The sequence below is a fragment of the Pongo abelii genome, chromosome 1 (assembly GCF_028885655.2).
Source record: "Pongo abelii isolate AG06213 chromosome 1, NHGRI_mPonAbe1-v2.0_pri, whole genome shotgun sequence".
NCBI lineage: Eukaryota > Metazoa > Chordata > Mammalia > Primates > Hominidae > Pongo > Pongo abelii.
Genome location: NC_071985.2, coordinates 233,250,126 through 233,272,887, shown reverse-complemented (window position 1 = coordinate 233,272,887; position 22,762 = coordinate 233,250,126). Strand labels below are relative to the sequence as shown.

Here is a 22,762-nt window from a genome sequence, read left to right as displayed (position 1 = left end):
ACTGGCCCCTCCAGGCTGTGGTCGTCTCTTATGGTTGAGGCTGCAGGGGTGAAATAGACTCCAGTCTCCCCTAGCGCTCCAGGGCTTATTAGGAAGAGGAAATTCCCACCTAATAAATTTTGGTCAGACTGGTTGATCTCAAAACCCTGTCTCCTGATAAGATGTTATCAATGATAATGGTGCCGGAAACTTCATTAGCAATTTTAATTTCACCTCGGTCCTGTGGTCCTGTGATCTCACTCTGCCTCCACTTGCCTTGTGATATTCTATTACCCTGTTAAGTACTTGATGTCTGTCACCCACACCTATTCACACACTCCCTTCCCTTTTGAAAATCTCTAATAAAAACTTGCTGGTTTTTGTGGTTTGTGGGGCATCATGGATCCTACCAACGTGTGATGTCTCCCCCAGACGCCCACCTTTAAAATTTCTCTTTTGTACTCTGTCCCTTTATTTCTCAAGCCGGCCGATGCTTAGGAAAAATAGAAAAGAACCTACGTGATTATCGGGGCAGGTTCCCTGATAGGGAGTGATGGTCATGTTTATGGCATTATTTGTTGTGATGAGTCCTTGGGTGAATACTTATCTCTAAACTCATTAAGATGTGTATATTTGGTGGCACACACCTGTAATCCCAGCACTTTGGGAGGCTGAGGCAGGTGGATCATCTGAGGTCAGGAGTTCGAGACCAGCCTGGCCAACTTGGTGAAACCCTGTCTCTACCAAAAAAATACAAAAATGGCCAGGTGCGGTGGCTCACGTCTGTAATCCCAGCACTTTGGGAGGCTGAGGTGGGTGGATCAAGAGGTCAGGAGATTGAGACCATCCTGGCTAACACGGTGAAACCCCGTCTCTACTAAAAATACAAAAAATTAGCCAGGCATGGTGGCAGGCGCCTGTAGTCTCAGCTACTCGGGAAGCTGAGGCAGGAGAATAGCGTGAACCCGGGAGGCGGAGCTTGCAGTGAGCCGAGATCGCGCCACTGCACTCCAGCCGGCGCCACAGAGCGAGACTCCGTCTCAAAAAAAAAAAAAATACAAAAATTAGCCGGGCATGGGGGCCCACGCCTGTGATCCCAGCTACTCAGGAGGCTGAGGCAGGAGAATTGCTTGAACCCGGGAGGTGGAGGTTGCAGTGAGCTGAGATCGTGTCACTGCACTCCAGCCTGGGCAACAAGAGTAAAACCTCTGTCACACACACACACACACACACACACACACACACACACAAGGTATATATTAAATATGTGTAATTTTTGTATGTCAAGCACAACTTAATTTTAATTTTTTTTGACACGGAGTCTTGCCCTGTCACCCAGGCTGGAGTGCAGTGGTGCAATCTCGGCTCACTGCAAGCTCCGCCTCCCAGGTTCACACCATTCTCCTGCCTCAGCCTCCAGAGTAGCTGGAACTACAGGCACCTGCCACCATGCCCGGCTAATTTTTTGTATTTTTAGTAGAGACGGCGTTTCACTGTGTTAGCCCGGATGGTCTCAATCTCCTCACATGATCTGCCTGCCTCAGCCTCCCAAAGTGCTGCTATTACAGGTGTGAGCCACTGTGCCCAGGCAATTTTTATTTTTTTGAGACAGAGTCTCACTCTGTCACCCAGGCTGCAGTGCAGTGGCACTATCTTGGCTCACTGCAACCTCTGCCTCCCAGGTTCAAGCAATTCTCCTGCCTCAGGCTCCCGAGTAGCTGGGACTACAGATGCATGCTATCACACCTGGCTAATTTTTTGATTTTTAATAGAAATGAGGTTTCACCATGTTGGCCAGGCTGGTCTCAAACTCCTGACCTCATGTGATCTGCCCACCTCAGCATCTCAAAATGCTGGGATTACAGGCATAAGCCACTGCACCCAGCAATTTTTAAATATATATAATTAAAAATTAATAAAAAACAGGTATTTGCAAGTTTCCGTTTTGGTATATGTTTATTATTCTTTATCTTTATGTCAGGTTGCTGTGTCAATACACTTAGGAGATCATAGTTTCTAAATTGAAATACATATAAATGTGTCTGAAATGTTTTCTTTTTTCTTTTTTTTTTGAGATGGAGTCTCACTGTCGCCCAGGCTGGAGTGCAGTAGTGCAATCTCAGCTCACTGCAAACTCTGCCTCCCAGATTCAAGTGATTCTCCTGCCTCAGCCTCCAGAGTAGCTGGGATTACAGGCACCTGCCACCACACCCAGCTTTTATATTTTTTTTTCTATGTTTAGTAAAGACAGGGTTTCACCATGTTGGCCAGACTGGTCTCCAACTCCTGACCTCAGATGATCTGCCTGCCTCAGCCCCCCAAAGTGCTGGGATTACAGGTGTGAACCACTGTGCCTGGCCTGGAATTTTTTTCTAAAGTTTACATTTCTGAGTTAATGCTTAAAATATTATAAAAAGAGAAGCATGATCCATTATGTGTTTCATTAATCATCTTTATTAAAAACAATGCAATTATATTACAATAGGACAAAAAATAAGCAAATGAAAACAAAACCATGACATACCCAAACTCAGAAGGAGGCAACAAAGGCAGTGCTAAAGGGAGGCTTACAGCTGCAGATGCTTAAATTAAAAAGAAGAAAGATCTCAAACCCATGTTAAAGGGAAGCTTATAGCTGCAGGTGCTTAAATTAAAAAGAAGAAAGATCTCAAATCAATAATCTAACATTACACCTGAAGGGAAAAAAAAAACTAATGACAAACCAAGCAAAAGGAAGAAAATAACAGATTAGAGCAGAGATAAGCAGAATAAGACCAGAAAAAAAAAGGAAAAAGAAAACACTGAGGTTGTTTTTTTAAAGATCAATAAAAATTTTAAAACTCACAGCTATATTTAGAAAAGAGAAATCTCAAATACTAAAATCATAAATAAAAGAGGTGACAGTACAACAGATGCCACAGAAATGAAAAAGATTACAAGAGACTAATGTGAGCAACCATATGCCACAAAACTGCGCAACCTAAAATAAATTTATAAATTCCTAGAAACACAAACCACCATACTGCATCATGGAGAAATAAAAAATCCAAAGAGACCTGTAACTAGTAAGAAGATTCAACCAGTAATCAAAACCCCCCAAAAAAGAAAATTCCAGGTCCACATAACTTCACTGGAGAATTTTACCAAATATTTCAAGAAGAATTAATGCCAATCCTCTGCAAAATATTCCAAAAATGTTCAAAAAACAGGAGGGGACATTCCAATCCATTCTATCAGGTCAACATTTATCTGGTTCCAGAGCCAGATGAACTCCTTTCATAATAAAAACACTCAAAGAATTAGTAATAGATGGAAACTCCTCAGTAAATAAAGATCGTACATGGAAAGTTCACAGCTAACATCACACTCAATGGTGAAAAACTAAAAGCTTTTCCTCTAGGATCAGGAACAAGATACCAAAATCTCCTCCTGCCACTTCTATTCACCACAGTACTGGAATTTCTACTAAGAATAATTAGGCAAGAGAAATAAATAAAAAGCATGCAAATTGGAAAGGAAGAAGTACAAAATTTTGTTCACAGACAACAGGATGTAATGTGTAAAAATCATGAAATTCCACAAAATACTGGTAGAATAATGAAATTCAACAAAAGTTTCAGGATACAGTAACACACACAAGTCAGTTGCATTTCTATAAACTAACAATAAACAATCTGCAAATAAAATTTTAAAAAGAGAGGCCAGGTGCGGCGGCTCACGCTTGTAATCCCAGCACTTTGGGAGGCCAAGGTGGGTGGATCACCAGAGGTCAGGAGTTCATGACCAGCTGGGCCAATCCCATCTCTAATATAAATAGTAAAACTCTGTCTCTATTAAAAATACAAAAATTAGCTGGGCGTACTGGCAAACACCTGTAGTCCCAGCTACTTGGGAGGCTGAGGCAGGAGAATTGCTTGAACTTGGAAGGTGGAGGTTGCAGTCAGCTGAGATTGTGCCACTGTGCTCCAGCCTAGGAAAGAGAGTGAGACGCTGTCTCAAAAAAAAAGAAGAAAGGAAAGAAAGAGAGAGAAAGAAAATAAAACAAAGAAAGAAAAAGAAAACAAAAGAAAAGAAATTTTTAAAAAGAATTACATTTGGCCAGGCATGGTGGCTCATGCCTGCAATCCCAGCACTTTGGGGGGCCAAGGCGGGCAGATCACCTGAGGTCACAAGTTCAAGACTAGCCTGGTCAACATAGAAAAACCCTGTCTCTACTCAAAATACCAAAAAATTAGCTGGGTGTGGTGGCGCACACCTCTGATTCCAGCTACTTGAGAGGCTGAGGTTGAAGAATCACTTGAATAAGGAAGGCAGAGGTTGCAGTGAGCTAAGATAGTGCCACTGCACTCCAGCCTGGGAGACAGAGCAAGACTCCATCTCAAAAAAAAGAAATACTTTTACAACAGCATTTTAAAAATTAGAAATAAGCTTAACCAAGAGGGCAAAAGATTTGAACACAGAAAACTACAAAACACTGTTGAAAGAAATTAAACACAAATAAATGAAAAGAAAAGCTGGGTTTGCAGATCAGATGATTTCATCTTGGAATGATGTCAACACTACTGGAAGTGACATAGATTCAATACAATCCTTATAAAGATTCCAATGACTTTTTTTATAAACAGAAAAACCCATCCTAAAATTCATATGGAATCTCCAGGGCCCATGAATAGGCAAATCAATCTTGAAACAGAACAAAATTAAGGTCTCAAAACAATTACAAAACTGCAATAAGCCAAAAAAAAAAATGTGGTCATGGCATAAAGACACACTTGACACACTTATGGACTAACACAACAGAGACCTCAGAAACCAACCCTGGCATATATGGTCCGATGATCTTCCACAAGGATGCCAAGGCCACTCAATGTTGAAGGATAGTTTCTTCAACAAATGGTGCTGGGAAAATTGTACATCCACATGCAAAACAATGAAGTTGGACTCTTACCTTACACCATGTTAAAATTAATTCAAAGTGAATTATAAACCTAAATGTAAAACTAGAACTATCAAACTCCTAGGGAAAACAAATTTTGAAAATGCTTTATGACAATGAATTTGTCAATAATTTTTAGGATATGACATTAAAAGCTCAGGCAGTAAAAGCAAAAATAGATTAAACCCAAAAGCTTCTGTACCTCAAAGGTCACAACCAACAGAGTAAAAGGCAAAGTAGAATAAAAGAAAATACCAGTTGAGTGTCCCTTATTTGAAATGCTTGGGATGTGTTTCAGATTTTGTAATATTTGCATTATTCTTACTGGTTGAGCATCTCGAATTCAAACACCTGAGTCTGAGATGCTCCAATAAGCATTTCCTTTGAGTGTCATGTTGGCACTCAAAAAATTTCAGACTTTGGAGTATTTGGGATTTCAGATTTTTGGATCAGAGACATTCAACCTATAGTTGCACATCATGTGTCTCATAAGAAGTGAACATCCAGAATACATAAAGAACTCCTGCAGAGAGACTACCAGAAGCAGAGAGGAGCAAACATACTTTCGCACTAGGGTACCTCCTATCTCTCCTGGATTCCAATTAGGGCACAGTAAATGCTAGTTCTCTGCCAACCCAGGATTAGGCCCTGCAGCTGCAGTGAAAATAATCACAGAAGAAAACTAAGAAATAAAAAATGGAGAAAGTGAGACATCAAACTAAAATTACTAGAAACCCCTAGGAAGAAGGAAAAAGAAACCAAGAAACCAGAAAAACAATCAAACCAGGTAATTAAACCTTGGAGTGACCAGAAGATCAGAGTTTCCTAAAGGAGTGAAAATTTATTGATTTGAAGAGGATGTATTGATTATTGATTTGAAGAGGAAGAAAAACCATGAATAGTCTAAAGCAACAGCCTAGTGTCTGAAGAAGTCAGTAGGGTGAAAACAAGAGCTGGCCAGAATGTCCACAGATGGTGACAAGTTTGCAAAACCTTTATTAGACTACTCATGAGGCTAACTAGAGGCCAAGGGGCCAACCCTGCCCCTGTCCTTACAGAGAGACCCTACACAGGATTCCCAGATATAGATGGAAGGACAACATCTTATCAGGCCCTCTCTGTGCAGATGTGGTTATCATTCCAAATAATGGGCTCCAGCCCCAAGCCTGTTCCATCCTCAATTGCTTTGAGTGGCCAGCGTGGGCTCTCCACACACGAGCTACATGTAGGTTCCTTGGGTACCCAGATGGGAGCCATGAAACACAAACCCTCCATGGTCAGGTCCGTATCTGTTTCCTGCCTTTTTCCCAGCAGTGCCCAGGCCTCAGCAGCAGTGGTCTACCTCTGCTGATTCTCATTCAGAACCTAAACTTAGAGACAATTAGAACCTGGACCCCAATTCTACCTGAAAGTAACAGAATAACATAATCTATACCCTGCAGCATGACTGTTTGCCCAACATAATGAGGATGAACTGTGAGATAATGAATGATCATGACCAAAAAACCCTGCTACAACCCAACAACAAAATAAAGTGATTAAAAAGTGGACAAAGAACATTTATCCAAAGATGCAAAGATGATATACAAATAGCCAACAGATACATGAGATATATGAGAAGATGTGTAACATCACTAATCATTAGAGAAACGCAAATAGAAACCACAATGGGACATCACTTCAAACCCAACAGAAAGTAATGAGTGCAGGTGAAACTGAAACCCTTGTACACTGTTGGTGGAAATATGAACTGGCTCCTCAAAGAAAAATAAAATAAAATGACCATGTGATCCAGCAATCCAACTTCTACAGAGAGACAGAATAACTAGTAGCAGGACCTCAAACAGATATATGCACACCTATGTTCACAGCAGCATTACACAGCCATAAGGTGGAAGAAACAAAAACGTCTATCCAGGAATGGATGGATAAATGAAAGGATATATATATACAAAGAAATATTATTCAGCCATAGAAAGGAAGAAAATCCTGACACATCTGACACACAACATGGAACCTACTTACAAAACGACAAATATTATATAACTCCAGGTATATAAGTCAAATTTTTAGAAACACAAAGTAGAATAGTACTTGCCAGGAGGTGGAAGGAGGGGAAATTAATAGTTGTTGAATGCGTATAGAGTTTTCCAAGATTAAAAAAAAAATCGATATCTGCTACACAACACTGTCAATATTCTTAACTCTACAAAACTGTATACTTACAACTGGTTATGACGGTAAATTTTAAGGTACGTGTTTGTCACCAAAATTTGAAATAGTAAATTATTTATAAAAAATGATTTTTTTTGACACAGGGTCTTACTCTGTTGCCCTGGCAGGAGTGCAATGGCATGATCACAGCTCACTGCAGCCTCAACCTCCCAGGCTCAAGCAACCCTCCCACCTCAGCCTCCCGAATACTTGTGACTACAGATGCACACCACGATGTCAGGCTAATTTTTGGTTTGGTTTTTTTGTAGACAGGGTTTTGCCATGTCGCCCAGGCTGATCTCAACCTCCTGGGCTCAACCAATCCACCTGCCTTGGCCTCCCACAGAGCTGAGATTACAAGCATGAGCCACCATGCTCAGCCTATAAAAAATTATTTCAAAAAGCCAAAGGATTAATCAAACTGGAATATTTAGAAATATTTAATTAACCCAAAAGAAGTTAGGAAAGAATATATAGAAGATCAAAAGACAGACAAAGGCCAGGCATGGTGGCTCACACCTGTAATCCCAACACTTTGGGAGGCCAAGGTGGGTAGACTGCTTGAGCTCAGGAGTTCAAGACCAGCCTCTGCAACATGGCAAAACCCTATCTCTACAAAAAATATAAAAATTAGCCAGGTGTGGTGCCATGCACCTGTAGTCCCAGCTACTCAGGGGGCTGAAGTGAGGATTGGTTGGGCCTGGGAGGCAGAGGTTGCAGTGAGCCAAGATTGCACCATTGCACTACAGTCTGGGTGACAGAGCAAGACCCTGTCTTAAAAAAAAAAATTAAACAAACAGAAAATAAGTAGAAAAATGGCAGACCTAAATCCAACCTTAGTAATGATTAGTTACAATGTAACTGGACAAATACTCTACTTAAGACAGAGACTGCCAGACCTGAGAGGAAAGCAAGACCCAACAATATGGCATCCACAGAGACACAATTTAAACACAAAGACACAAAGTATGAGAAAAAATATGCTATGCAGACACTAATCATAAAAATATGCTATCCAGACACTAATCACAAAAAGCATCAACGGAGATGTTAACACTAGATGAAAGAGGCTTCAGAACAAAATATATCACCAGAAATAAACAGGTACTTTCATAAATATAAAAGAATCAGAGAGGATGATATTACAGTTATAAATTGTGCCTCAAAGTGCTCATAAAGTACACACACACACAGAGCCTCAAAGTACGTGAATCAAAAACAACAGAACAAAAGCAGGAAATTGACAATCCACAATTATAGCTGGTGAATTAATACTGCTCTCTCAGTAACTGATGGAACAACCAGATAAAAAAATAGGAAAAATACGGATCTAAATGACAAAATCCTGACCCAAATGGTATTTATGAAGCACACAGTTGAGCACTACCAAGACAGACTGTATGTCCATCTATTGAGAAAAGGTTCAAGCCTGAAATAGTATAAAAGATAGTTGTCTGAACACTTGACATTAAATTAGAAACCAACAACAAATAGATATCCAGAAAAGGCTCAAATGTCTGAAAACCAAGTAATAAACTTTGAAATACCCTGTGAGTCAAAAAAAAAGTATTCACAAGGGGAACTGGAACATATTTGGAACAAACTTGTTATAAAAATCACATTTCTGGTAGACTAAATGTGACAACTTCTTTCCTGCTCCTCTCTCTGTCAGAACCAATTCCCCTTGAACCTTGCCTAGACTACTGACTTATTTGGCCAACAGAAGGTGACAAAGGTGGTATTTGGGGACTTCAGAAGCCAGGCTGAGAGAACGGAACACTTATCCAGGAGAAAGCCAGTCACCAGGCAGGAAATCCCCCTCCCCTGGGACCCCATGATGGAAACCACACGGCCAGTCCATGACTAGCTACACACATTGACAGTCCCCACTGAGCCTCCAGCAACACCCTCCAAACCACTAGTGAGCCTCCAGCAACGCCCGCTCCCAACCACTAGTGAGCCACCCTGCACACCACCCCGCTGTGCTTTCACACAATCCAGCTCGGCTGCTGCCCTGCTGCAACTGTGTGTGAGATGAGCTGGCCACCAAGACTCTCTAAGCCAAAAAACAGAAGTAATAATGAGTTGCTTTAAGCTGCCAAGTTTTGGGGATGGTTTCTTCAGAATAGATAACTGGAACAGAATACGGCAGCTGGAAATGAGCCGCTGTGGTATCAGAAGCTACAACATGTGCCACGACTGTGAGGCTGAGCTGTAACTGGGCCTCAAGGAGACCATTCCATTCACGCAAGCTGGAAGGGCATCAAGACTCTTGGTGAGGGCCTGAAGGACAGTGAGAAAATGTCATTGGAAACTGGAGAAAAGGCCTGGGAATTACGTGCGGAGGCCACAGCATGGAAACTGAAAGGGCACTGCATCATCTCAGGGATCTGCCTAAGGAGACATCTGGGAAGAATGTGGAAAGTGCTACCAGCCTCCCCTGTCACTGAATAAATATGACAGGAGAGGGACATGATCTAAAGAAGGAGGTTCAGTTTTCAAACAGAATTTAGAGAAAATATAAAGAAATAATTTCTTGTCTCAAAAGGTCAAAGTCAAAAAAAAAAAGAAAAGGAAAAAAATGAAAAAGAAGCCATTGAATACCCCATTGACCATAAGAAAAAGGCAGAGAAAGTTGGTCAACAGCAACCCAGGCACTGAAGGAAAAAGAACATGGAGAATGACAAAAGCCCAGAGGGAGGAGTAAAAAGGCACAAACACCGTTCTCAGGGACCAGGACTGGGCATCATTCTCAGGGACCAGGACTGGGCACTAATCAGAGAACTGCAACAGGTGCCCCATGGGAATGACCAACTGTTAGACGGTGCCTGCAGGGCAGCACCTACCTCCTGTCTCCCCCCAACCCCATCTAAAGAGAAATGCCGACTGTTTTCACACCAGTCCCCACACTGCGGCTGTGTGGGAGTGCAGATGACAAGCCAGCACAACCTGATTCAGTTCTCACTGCGGCTGAGTGTGTCGGGGGGCAGATGACAGGCCACCACAACCTGATTCAGGATTCAGTTGGGCTTCCAGTCAGTGCCATAAGGAAAACCATTCTGGGGCTCTTGAGAGGGGCAAAGCATATTTTGCATGTGGGAGAAATGTTAATAGTTTGTGGCCAGAGGACAAGCTGTGGTTTATTAAAGACTGCTGCAGATTCCTACTATGCTTCTCATCAAGAGGTGGAATCTAATCATCTTCCCCCCTTGAATCGTGGCTGGTCTCAGTGATGAGTACGACTGGACAGTGTGGTAGGAGAGATGCTCTGGGACTTCTGAGGGGCGATCATGAGAGGCCTTACAGCTTCTGCCTGGGCCTCTTGGACACACACCCTGGGAGAAGCCAGACAAACCTGACTACCTGATGCTGCCAGACTGGGAGGAAGTCCGTGCTGGCCACAAAGAGAGGGCTGGGTGCCTGCTCCACATCCCCAGCCACTAGAGTCCTTCCAGATGAGACCAGAGACATCATGAAGCAGCCAACCCACACTGCCCCATCCAGTGTCTTGACCCAGAAAATTGTGACATGTAAAAAGAATAAATTCCTGGTTTAAGCCAGAAGGTTACTGGTACACTGTTACATCGCAGATAATTAAAACCTTGAAAAACTCATGAGAGATCACAAGTAGAACCTTGATCTGAAATATGGCATGTGTATTAGGTTAAAAATGCAAGAATGGAGCATAATTAATATTTTATGTTAAAGCTAAAACCATAATTGTCTACTTAAAATTTTCAGTTAATTAGGTTGTCACTTTTTGTTCTTAACCAAGAAATCAACTAGAGTTTTAGTCCATAAACAGAACTGATGCACACATCCATTTTTCCTTACTCATTTTAAGCGGCTATCTGAAATAGGAAGTGTAATATAATCTTTAAAGAATCTGAAAACATGACAGAAATGTTTAAACCACAAACATATATTGTATATGTTAGCATATTGTATACATTGCATATTAACATAAGCTAGATAGAATCACTGACATAAATTTATATAAACAAAAGGTACAAAATATGACAATTTGCTTCTTGTTTTTGTCCTTACATATTTCTTTATTGGCCCTTGTCAAACATGTCCCACTAACTCCTGAATGCTTTCGCTCTCCCCATGGATTCCTAAGGATGTCACCACACATGCTGGCCAGATGCACAGGTCACAGAGGACTGAACCTCATCACCCCACAAACACACCCTTCAGGTTTTGCCAAGAATGACAACGTGAATGTAACAAAGCTCCTGTGCTTGTTAGTGAACACCAACTCAGCTACTCTCCTGTATTTGAACATCAGGATGAAATGAAAAGAACAAGCAGGCCGGGCACAGTGGTTCATGCCTGTAATCCCAGCACTTTGGGAAGCTGAGGCGGGGAGATCACCTGAGGTCGGGAGTTCGAGACCACCCTGACCAACACGGAGAAACCCCATCTCTACTAAAAATACAAAATTAGCCAGGCGTGGTGGCACATGCCTGTAATCCCAGCTACTCAGGAAGCTGAGGCAGGAGAATCGCTTGAACCCAGGAAGCGGAGGCTGCGGTGAGCTGAGATCGCACCACTGCATTCCAGCCTGGGCAACGAGAGCGCAACTCTGTCTCAAAAGAAAAAAAATTAAAAATAAAAGAACAAGCAAACAAAAGTAACAGGACTTGACACCAGATTAGCCTGGATCTAAGCAAGAAAAACCCAGAAGAAATCCTATTTTGGGTCACTGGCTGCAAAGTAGTAATACCATACAAATAAGGGAAGAGAGGAGGATGTGGCTTTCACTTTGAATTTTTTGAGTTTAAGGTAACTTTTGGATAGCTACAAAGAAGCATTCAACAGACAGTTAAACCTATGATGGAAAGACTGAAGAGGTCCAAGCTGTAGAGAAACAGGACTGCAAACCACAAAGGGCTGAATCAGTCAAGGAGAACTGCAGGGTGGGATGAACAGGGACCGATGGAACATTTGGATAAGCTGTTGAGAAGAAAGGAGAATTCAGAGAAAAAGGAACTGTCAGTCAGGTCATAATAGGAACTGTTACAGTGAACTAAATATGGCCTGGGAAGGACTCTGTACTTCTAGATTTGAGTCCCTGTGGACAAACTGCAACCTAACTTAATAGGTAGAAATACTGAAAACCTAACTTAGGAGTATGCACCTGTAACAATAGCTGAGTCCTGGCCAATCCCAACAGCCAAACTTCTGCCACTCACACACTGCTGAGTGTTCAGCTGTGTTCAATAAGGCAAATACTGAGAACTATAACCAGTCCAGTTGTTTCTGGACCTCACTGCTGAGCACTGTAACAGACCCAGTTGCTTCTGGACCTCACTGCTGAGAACTGTAGCCAGTCCAGTTGTTTCTGGACCTCACTGCTGAGAACTGTAACGAACCCAGTTGTTTCTGGACCTCACTTCAGATTTCTGTACATCACGTTCCCTTTATTGTCTATAAATCTTCCACCATGTGGCTGTGCTGGAGTCTCACAGCATCTGCTGTGATTCTGGGGGCTGCCTGATTCGTGAATCATTCATTGCTCAATTAAGCTCCTTTAAATTTAATTTGGCTGAAGATTTTATTAAATGGTGTCAGAAGTGGGATCTGTGGGAGCAGGACTGCTAGGGCCTCCGGAGCTATAGTGTGGCGAGCAGGGTTGCTAGGGCTTCTAATAACCCCCAAGAGTGCTGAGGTACAAGCAAGGCACCTGCAAGGACCCCTTTGTGATGGCAGCAGTGGCCCACGTGGAGCAGTCGCTAAGGAGACACTGGTTGCAGTGGGGAGGAGTGGCTGGGGCTGTGCGCTCCTCAAAGCTGGTGGGAGCCAGGAACGGGTGGGAGCCCCGCCCCTTCTAAATTGGCAGGCAGGAGCCCCGCCCTCCCAGGCACAGCGGCAGCCGTCCAGCCATGACTGCAGACCCGGGCATCTCTGCACTCTCAGAGGCCCAGCAAGCCCCCCTGCCCCTGCCGGCTCAGACGTACCTGGTCCCGTCACCTGGCATCTCCCTGCTCCCAGAGCCCACTCCAACTTTGGATCAAAGTTGAGGCCGAACCCAGGCGCTGTCGCAACCCAGCCGGGTATGTGCAAGCTCAGGGCAGTGCTGACCTGCCAGCTCCCTGCCACCTCGGCCCCCTCCAGACTTTGGGCACTGACAAGCACAGGAGGGAGGTTGAGGTGGGGCTAAGGGTGGCTCAGCACTGGCCTGCAGGCGCCCCTCAGCTCCAACAGCCTGGGCGCTGTGGGCACTGTTACCCAGCATTGGTCTCCTCTCAGCTGCTGAGAGCTGAACAGACATCAGGATGACCTGCCTGTAGAAAGGAGCTACCCACTGCAGGTCTCCTCTGAGCTGTACTGTTGCTCAATAAAGCACCTCTTCACTTTGCTCACCTTCTACTTGCCCACATACCTCATTCTTCCTGGACACAGGACAAGAACTCAGGACCCGCCAACCAGCAGGGCTGAAAGAGGTGTAACATAAACAAGGCCCCTTGCTGAAACACGCCCCTTGTTTGCCAAATTGCAGGCAAGAAGGAGAGAAGAGCTGTGGCCCTTCAGGGAGCCCAGACCTAGGAGCTCCCCAAGCCAGGGCTGTGACATCTTCTTTGGGGCTCTGCAGTTCCTGCATCTCCAAGCTTCCAGGCGCCACTGCATTCCCTGATAATCGCAGTGGAAGCTGTTTGCAGTCTGCCTGGTCCAGCTGCAGCCTCACAGGGAGCTGGCACCTGTGCCGGTGCCTGGAGCTGCCCACCCCACCACAGCTAGCATGCTTGGCTGTGTGCAGTGGCCAGATCCCACACTCGCTTGCTCACACAACCCTCACTTCTCTGAGCCCAGCTCACCCTTGGCAGGTGTGGGATCCAGACCATTAGCATGAGCCGAGTGGACAGAACGAACCCAGTGGGCCCGAGCAAAACACAGGTAAAGGCGCCACCAGCCAGAGGTTTCAGGCAGAAAAGTGACACCCCAGGATTCTGTAACACTTGTGCCCTTTGACTTCTCGGAGCAGATGGGGACCATGGTAAATTCTCTCTCAGATTTCAGAGCTCCATGGATTTGTGTTTTGAGCTCTGAGTTTCTTTGAGCAAATTTCTGTTCCAAACTGGGTTTAGAAGTTATGACAGAAACGGGACCCAGTCCAGGATCAGATCTGATCCAGTAGTTAACTGGCTTGAATCCAGTTCCAGTTAGAGGCCTCCTACATCTGACTGGGTAAGAATGGAAGTGGTAGTAAATGATAATATTGGAGGGGTTGTAAAATTTGGCTTTTGAAAATTCACAGAGATTTTTGTGTTCTACCCCTTTGTTTCATTTTTCTCACACACTTAGGTAGGAAAAAAAAATCATTGGCTAAGTTAATCAAGGGAACCTAAGAGCAAAGCCAATATTTTAGGTAAAAATAGGATCCTTAATTTCTGGAAAACTAAGTTCCTTCTGGCTAATACATTAGGCCTGGGAAGCAGCAAAGTCTTACAGAAATGGCAAAATCTTACTAAAGATAACTTACAGTGGAACATTCCAAATGAATAATGCCCTGAAGTGCATTTAAAAATGAGGGCTCCCAAATTAGTCTCATCTAGGGATGCCTATTAATATGCAGAAGCTTCTAAAAAGATTTAGAGATGGCTCAGCCCATCTGGGAGCAAGTTTGAGTCTTACCAGTTTGATACTGGGTGCTAAGCAAAGTGGCTCATGTCTATGTTTTGTCACATGTATTTTGCTCTGGGCAGAATGAAAAATGTTAATTTGGTTACTGCAAGCAACCCCTTGGGCAGCACCGTGCAAAGCTGAGTGGATTCTTCCTGTGGTTCCATGATTTTCCATTGTGATGCAGCTTGGGCCCCAGAGCTATAGTGTGGTGAGGAGAGCTGCCTCAGCCTCCCAAATAGCCAGGATCATGGGCTGCCTCAGCCTCCCGAACAGCCAGGATCACGGGCTGCCTCAGCCTCCCGAATAGCCAGGATCACGGGCTGCCTCAGCCTCCCGAATAGCTAGGATCAGGGGCTGCCTCAGCCTCCTGAATAGCCAGGATCAAGGGCTGCCTCAGCCTCCCAAATAGCCAGGATCACAGGCATGTGCCATCACGTCCACGGCCAGCTAATTTTGTATTTTTAGTAGAGACGGCATTTCTCCATGTTGGTCAGGCTAGTCTCAAACTCCCAACCTCAGGTGATCTACTCAACTCAGCTTTCCGAAGTGCTGGGATTACAGGCGTGAGCCACCACAGGCACCCGACACACAGCAGGCTTTTCTTAGAGCACTGATCTGCTCTTTCACAAAAATTGTAAAACGTTATAAAAGGTTTATAAAAATCTCACCTTATGGTCAAACTAATTAAGATTAATAGATTTTGAGGTCAGGAGTTCAAGACCAGCCTGGCCAACATGGCTAAATGCTGTCTCTACTAAAAATGCAAAAATTAGCCAGCCGTGGTGGTGCACGCCTATAGTTCCAGCTACTCAGGAAGCTGAGGCAAGAGAATCACTTGTACCCAGGAGGCGGAGGTTGCCGTGAACTAAGATCGCACCACTGCACTCCAGCCAGGGCAACAGAGCAAGATGCTATATTTAAAAAAAAAAAAAATGGCCGGGCGCAGTGGCTCACGCCTGTAATCCCAATACTTGGGGAGGCCGAGGCAGGTGGATCACCTGAGGTCAGGAGTTCGAGGCCAACCTGACCAACAAGGAAAAACCCCATCTCTACTAAAAACACAAAATTAGCTGGGCATGGTGGCGTATGCCTCTAATCCCAGCTACTCAGGAGGCTGGGGTGGGAGAATCACTTGAACCCAGGAAGCAGGGGGTTGCAGTGAACCGAGATCACACCATTGCACTCCAGCCTGGGCAACAAGAGGGAAAATCCATCTCAAAAAAAAAAAAGAATAGCTTTGTCTATAAGGTTTTATGAAAAATTGGGTGACATTTGGCTTTCTCTCTTTAAAGAAGATTTTCATGTAATATTAAAAAATAATGAAAAATTTGTTTGCCTTGTAAATAAACTACCAAAAAAAAAAAGAAAGGAAAAACAAGAGGCAGATCATTTGGGAAGATAAGTCTTCCCTCTATCAATGAGTAAAGATTTTTACCCTTTAAAAATTTTTTAAGTCATGATTTTAGGTAAATGAATGACTTACGGTGACCTGGAATTCTATTGCATAAAATCAATTGTTTAAACCTTTAACATGTTTAATAGGTTTCCCAATATCAAATTTCAACTTCAAAATTGTCTTTTCTGACCTCTAACTTTCAGATACTACAGAGGCCTCTGAAGCACCCAAAAGAGAGGTAAACAGGACTATTTACTATTCAACATGTCAAGTCACATGGGAAGCACTGTCAAAATAAAAAATAATGTTGAACCTTCTTCAGGTTATATTTAGTGTATGTCATCAATCTGTTCTAAAATTGTATAGGATTTCTAAAATTCTTGTTTTGTTTTTTTTTTTTTTTGAGATGGAGTCTCGGTCTATCACCCAGGCTGGAGTGCAGAGGCACAATCTCAGCTCACTGCAAGCTCCACCTCCCAGGTTCACGCCATTCTCCTGCCTCAGCCTCCTCAGTAGCTGGGACTACAGGTGCCCACCACCACACCTGGCTAATTTTTGTATTTTTAGTAGAGACAGGGTTTCACCCTGTTAGCCAGGATGGTCTCAATCTCTTGACCTCATGACCCATCTGCCTCGGCCTCCCAAAGTGCTGGGATTACAGGCGTGAGCCACTGCACCTGGCCAGGATTTCTAAAATTCTAATATGTCTATATGCTATCTATCATAATTACTTGTTTTGTTTTGTTTTTTTTGAGACACAGTTTCACTCTTGTCACCCAGGCTGGAGTGCAATGGTGTGATCTAGGCTCACTGAAGCCTCCACCTCCTGGGTTCAAGTGATTCTCCTGCCTCAGCCTCCCAAGTAGCTGGGATTACAGACACCTGCCACCACACCCGGCTAATTTTTTTATTTTTAGTAGAGACAGGGTTTTACCATGTTGGCCAGGCTGGTCTCAAAGTCCTGACCACAGGTGATCCACCTACCTTGGCCTCCCAAAGAGCTGGGATTACACGCATGAGCCACCACATCCACCCTAATTATGGTTATTAAGTTATTGTAGACCATAGAAATAACCAAATTTCCTTGTCAATTGTCTTTAACTATTTAAAGTCATTTCCACAGGTAATTACTTAATGGTGATGCAGTTTCTAAAAACTTCACAAGCATGCAAAACTCTAGAATATGGTGTCTCTTAGAAGATTAATGAAAGAATGAAAAGGACCCTGAAAAACACTCGTGAACACAGGTTTCTAATAACTTTAATATCATGGGTAAAAATTCCCCATAAGTTCCCTGATTCCCCAAGAATTGGACTGGTTAAGAATTCCCAAAAGTTAGGCCGGGCACAGTGGCTCACGCTGAGAATCCCAGCACTTTGGGAGGCCGAGGCTGGCAGATCACTTGAGGCCAGGAGTTTGAGACCAGCCTGGCCAACGGTGAAACCCCGCCTCTACTAAAAATACAAAAATTCACCAGGCGTGGTGGTGTGCACCTGTAATCCCAGCTACTCAGGAGGCTGAGGCAGGAGAATCGCTTGAACCCAGGAGGCAGAGGTTGCAGTGAGCCAAGATCATGCCACTGCACTCCAACCTGGGCAACAGAGTGAGACTCCGTCTCAAAAAAAAAAAAAAAAAGAATTCCCAAAAGTTTAATAAAAAGACTGACTGGTTTATGAAACTGCTAACCCAAGTAAAACAAAAATTGAATACCAAGGAAATATTTTGCCAGATTTGAATGCTAAATCAGCCACTACTGAAACTGTTTAGATACATAATTTAAATAAACTCCATGGTCTAAGTCAAATTACCTATAACTCATCAGTTACCAGTGCCATGCAGCTAATTTGGAGAAACAGCTGGTATTCAAGAGGATGTAACTCTAACGTTAATTAAGCATGGACTTATGAAGAACCAGAATGGCCACCTTGTCCTTCTTTTTTTTTTTTTTTTTTTGAGACAGAGTTTCGCTCTTGTTGCCCAGACTGGAGTGCAATGGCACGATCTTGGCTCACCGCAACCTCCACCTCCTGGGTTCAAGTGATTCTCCTGCCTCAGCCTCCTGAGTAGCTGGGATTACAGGCATGCACCACCATGCCTGGCTAATTTTGTATTTTTAGTAGAGACGGGGTTTCTCCATGTTGGTCAGGCTGGTCTCGAACTCCCGATCTCAACTGATCTGCCCACCTCAGCCTCCCAAAGTGCTGGGATGACAGGCATGAGCCACTGCGCCCCGCCCCCCTTGTCCTTCTTAAGTCCTTAAAGCTTTTGTTATTAAAAGTTCTGCATTCCATAACTCATCACAGAAAAGAGAAAATGATCCTAATTAAATATATTGGTGTGGTGATTTCTAAATTGCTAAAATAGTTTATAACCAATGTTTGGTTTGTCAAACCTATATTCCTAGGAAAACAATCAAAATTTCAGGTACATTTGGTTACCTGATGAGCCATTTAAACATTTTATAAAGGGATTTCATTCAGTTATCATTTTCAATGCATGTTTTCTGATTGTATAAAAGCTCTTCCATGCAACAGGGTTGATGTTAAAGCAGTAGATTATTATGCTGCACTGTATTTTCACTAGCTAAAGAAAGCCTTTTATGGTTCACTGAGGACAGTCAACCCCTTCACAATCTAGAATCTGATGACTAGATCTTCTGAGAACATCAGAGAAGGACTGTCCTTGCCATCCACATGACAGCAAAACTTTGAAACCTTAAATTTTGGGTTCATAGTCACAATTCAGAAGGGTCCCTCCACACTCGGAACCGTATACCCACTGGAACCCTTAAGGTAAAGCTAACCAGGACAGTTTCCCCCCAGAAGAAGATGGCATCCTTAATGTGAACAGCTTTTCCCAAGATCACAGATCAAGACTTCTCCACTATCATGAGACTCTTATCTTAAGCATCTGTGCAGCTGCTAACACTTATGGCATATGGAGAAAACATCGGGTATTATAAAGATTTGGTTGTAGGGAATTAACAAAAAAAACCCACTTAGTTAAGCGAGTAAACTCTTTATCTAACTCATTCTTTAATCTATTTGATTTTAGGTGGTTTGATTTATGGGGACCCTGAGTAAGGAGCATATGCCAAATTCTTGGTGTTATCCCAATAGTCATAAGAGTCTCCTGGTGCACCGTACTTCCTCAAATGTTTTAAGAGTTTGCATGCAGCCATCTCTAAAATGTCAAATGATATCTCTTCAACTGGAATGACAAAAGATTAAAAAAAAAAGTGCAATCATAAGGACACCGTAACCTATGAGTGACATGCTAATCTGGAAACCCAAAACAATGGGAGTGACGTGCTAAACTGGAACCCAAAACAATGGGAGTGACGTGCTAAAAGCAGAACCCAAAACAATGGGAGTGACATGCTAAACCAGAAACCCAAAACAATGGGAGTGACCTGCTAAAACCAGAACCCAAAACAATGGGAGTGACTGCTAAACCGGAAACCCAAAACAATGGTAACTAAGAGTGGTGCTAAGGCCCTACGTTTTGGTCACACTCTCAACTAAGTGAGAACTTGACTAAAAAGGAGGAATTTTTTTTTTTTTTGAGACAGAGTCTCACTCTGTCCCCCAGACTGGAGTGCAGTGGCATGATCTCACCTCACTGCAACCTCTGCCTCCCAGGTTTACACCATTCTCCTGCCTCAGCCTCCCAAGTAGCTGGGACTACAGGCATCTGCCACCACGCCTGGCTAATTTTTTCTATTTTTAGTAGAGACGGAGTTTCACCATGTTAGCCAGGATGGTCTCAATCTCCTGACCCTGTGATCTGCCTGCCTCAGCCTCCCAAAGTGCTGAGATTACAGGAGTGAGCCACCGTGACCAGCCAAAAGGAGGAATTTTTTTAAGCAAAATTATGAGAGGCCATTGTTTTGAACTAAGCTCATGCAATAGGTCCCAACAGACCAAACCAAACTAAAATGGAGTCACTCATGCTAAATGTAACATAATCAAACTAAGACTTTAAGGAAACACATAAATCCCAGAACAAACCAGGTTTTGTTTTTCTCCTGTAAACAGGACGTTCCAGCATAAGAAGGTACCTTCTATTCAAGTCCTTGTTCCACCTTTTCAAAACTCACTGGTCTATTTCCCAGTGGGTTTCTAAACCAAGTAAGTACATTTGCAATGGTAGTAGTGACACCAGTGACTAAAGTTTTGGCCAATCTCTCAAAATTGAGAAAATAACCAAAGGGAAGGAATTGTTAAAGTGAAATAAGTATGGCCTGAGAAGGACTCCATAATTCTATATATGAGTCCTTGTGGATGAACTGCAACCTACCTTAATAGGTAGACAAAAATGAATACCTAACTTGAGAGTATGCACCTGGAACAACAGCTGCATCTTGGCCAATCCCAATGGCCAAACTTCAACCACTCAGGCACTGTCACTTGTTCAAACTGTTTTCAAACAAGGCAAACGCTGAGTTGTTTCTGTACCACACTTCTGATTTCGGTATGCCACTTCCCTTTTGCCTATAAATCTTCTTCCACCACATGACTGTGATGGAGTCTCTGTGAATCTGCTGTGATTCTGGGGACTGTCCAATTCGTGAATCATTTATTGCTCAATTAAATTCCTGTAAAGTTTTTCTTTTAACAGAACTAACACAGAAGAATTTCCAGATCATGAACAGACATTTTGTAATACCCAATCTTGCATTAACATGAATAGACTCTTCCTTAGATACCTAACCTTGTTTTTAATATGAATAGACTCTCCCTTAGCTGAGAAAACCGGACAAACTCCATTTGGCTCCTTCATTTACAAGATATCAAGAGCTCCTTACCCACCCCCTTTCCTCCAGGACTTTAACTTTTGCAAGCTGACTTTCAACATATCAAAGAGTGCCATTAACTGACAAAGTGCTGAGGCAAGCCACGTCCACAGTTCCCAGCAATTTACTTGGAGATAGTACCACAAAGCCCCCACATTTGTCTGGCAGATAACGCCCAGAGCCCCCTCACCTATCACTTTGTGATGAATTTAAAGCCCCTGCACCCGGAACAGTTTGTTTTTCTGTAACCATCTGTCTTTTTAACTTTTTTGTCTGTTTTTTCTTCTGTAAAGTTGCTGCAGCTAGAATCCCCCCTCCCCTCTCTAAACCAAAGTATAAAAGAAAATCTAGTCCCTTCTTTGGGGACAAGAGAATTTTGTGCATTAGCCATCTCTCAGTCGCCAGCTAATAAAGGACTCCTGAATTCGTCTCAAAGTGTGGTGTTTCTCTCTAACTCACTTGCGTACGAGAGTTTCAACTATGGTAGAAGACTCGAGTAAGGCAAATACAGTCCCCCTAAATTTGACTATTATTTAGGTTAATGGTGAGTTTAGAAGAAATAAGTTAAGACTACACAGAGTGGGCTAAAGTGCAAATAAACACTGGAAATATTTCCCAGAAAATATAACTTTGAACAGGCCGCTGCACACCTTGCACGTAGAGATAAACTAAGAAAAAGGTGTGGAGAGTTATTTAAGGACCTGTGGTTAACTCAGTCTTCAAGATGTTCTGGGTTTCATCCATGAATCAAGGAGGACCTCCCAAAAGCTGTTTAGGACCACACTCTTTGAGCAAGGAGCATACCTTACGATAGAAGCTGTGCTTTAGCAGCAGATGACCATTTCCACTGCACAACATGCTGTGCTTTAACGGAAGATGACCGCTTCCACTGCACAGCACGCCGTGCTTTAATGGAAGATGACCGTTTCCACTGCACAGCATGCCGTGCTTTAATGGAAGATGACCGTTTCCACTGCACAGCATGCCGTGCTTTAGCGGAAGATGACCGTTTCCACTGCACAACACGCCGTGCTTTAATGGAAGATGACCGTTTCCACTGCACAGCATGCCGTGCTTTAGCGGAAGATGACCGTTTCCACTGCACAGCACGCCGTGCTTTAGCGGAAGATGACGGCTTCCACTGCACAACACGCTGTGCTTTAGCAGCAGATGACCATTTCCACTGCACAACACTAAAAGTGTTTACTGCCAGGCCGCTGTGAAATATGTTCCAGCACATAATCTATGTCACCAATGAAGGTGGTGGTTCAGACTTGGTGCACACAAGCTTTCCTGTCCCACAAGAACACAGCATGCTCTCTTCTCGGGTTCCATTCCAATCACGTAACAAACATGACTGCCTTTTTTGTCGCGGCATCAGAAAGATCAAAGGAAAATTTGCACTCAATTTAGACAACTCTAAGCTCTTATAACCTGCCTATATCTACAGGTCAGCTTTATCTTATTTATGTATATTTCCTTCAAGCTGAGTTTTACTTATTTCTACTTTTCCCTTTTAATTCACAGACACCCACAAACTCAGAAAATACAGTGTAAAACAAAGTGAAGAACACATAAACAACTCACCAGAGATTTATTCGTTTCTTGTTGCTCTTGAAAACACCCAGAGGACACTGGAAACATAGCTGGGAGAGAAGGCAAATGATGTGGATTAAGGAGAGAACTGGTGTGGTGTGGTCCCAGATTCTTCTGCCCAACACTCTAGACACATTACCTGGAAAAGCCCTCCTACCTCCTGAAAAAGAAAAACTTCCCCGTGGGAGAAGAGACCTTCACGCCTCATTAGGGGCAG

General features: G+C 43.3%; 1 protein-coding gene across 1 annotated transcript in view; it reads right to left on the bottom strand.

The window, feature by feature from the left end:
- Positions 1-22,762, bottom strand: part of LOC100458501 (zinc finger protein 717) — a 48,485-nt gene that overhangs the window by 23,686 nt on the left and 2,037 nt on the right. The window contains 1 exon segment of the mRNA XM_054542703.1: positions 22,537-22,595. Coding sequence (XP_054398678.1) covers positions 22,537-22,593 — 57 coding nt within the window. The 5' untranslated portion in view covers positions 22,594-22,595.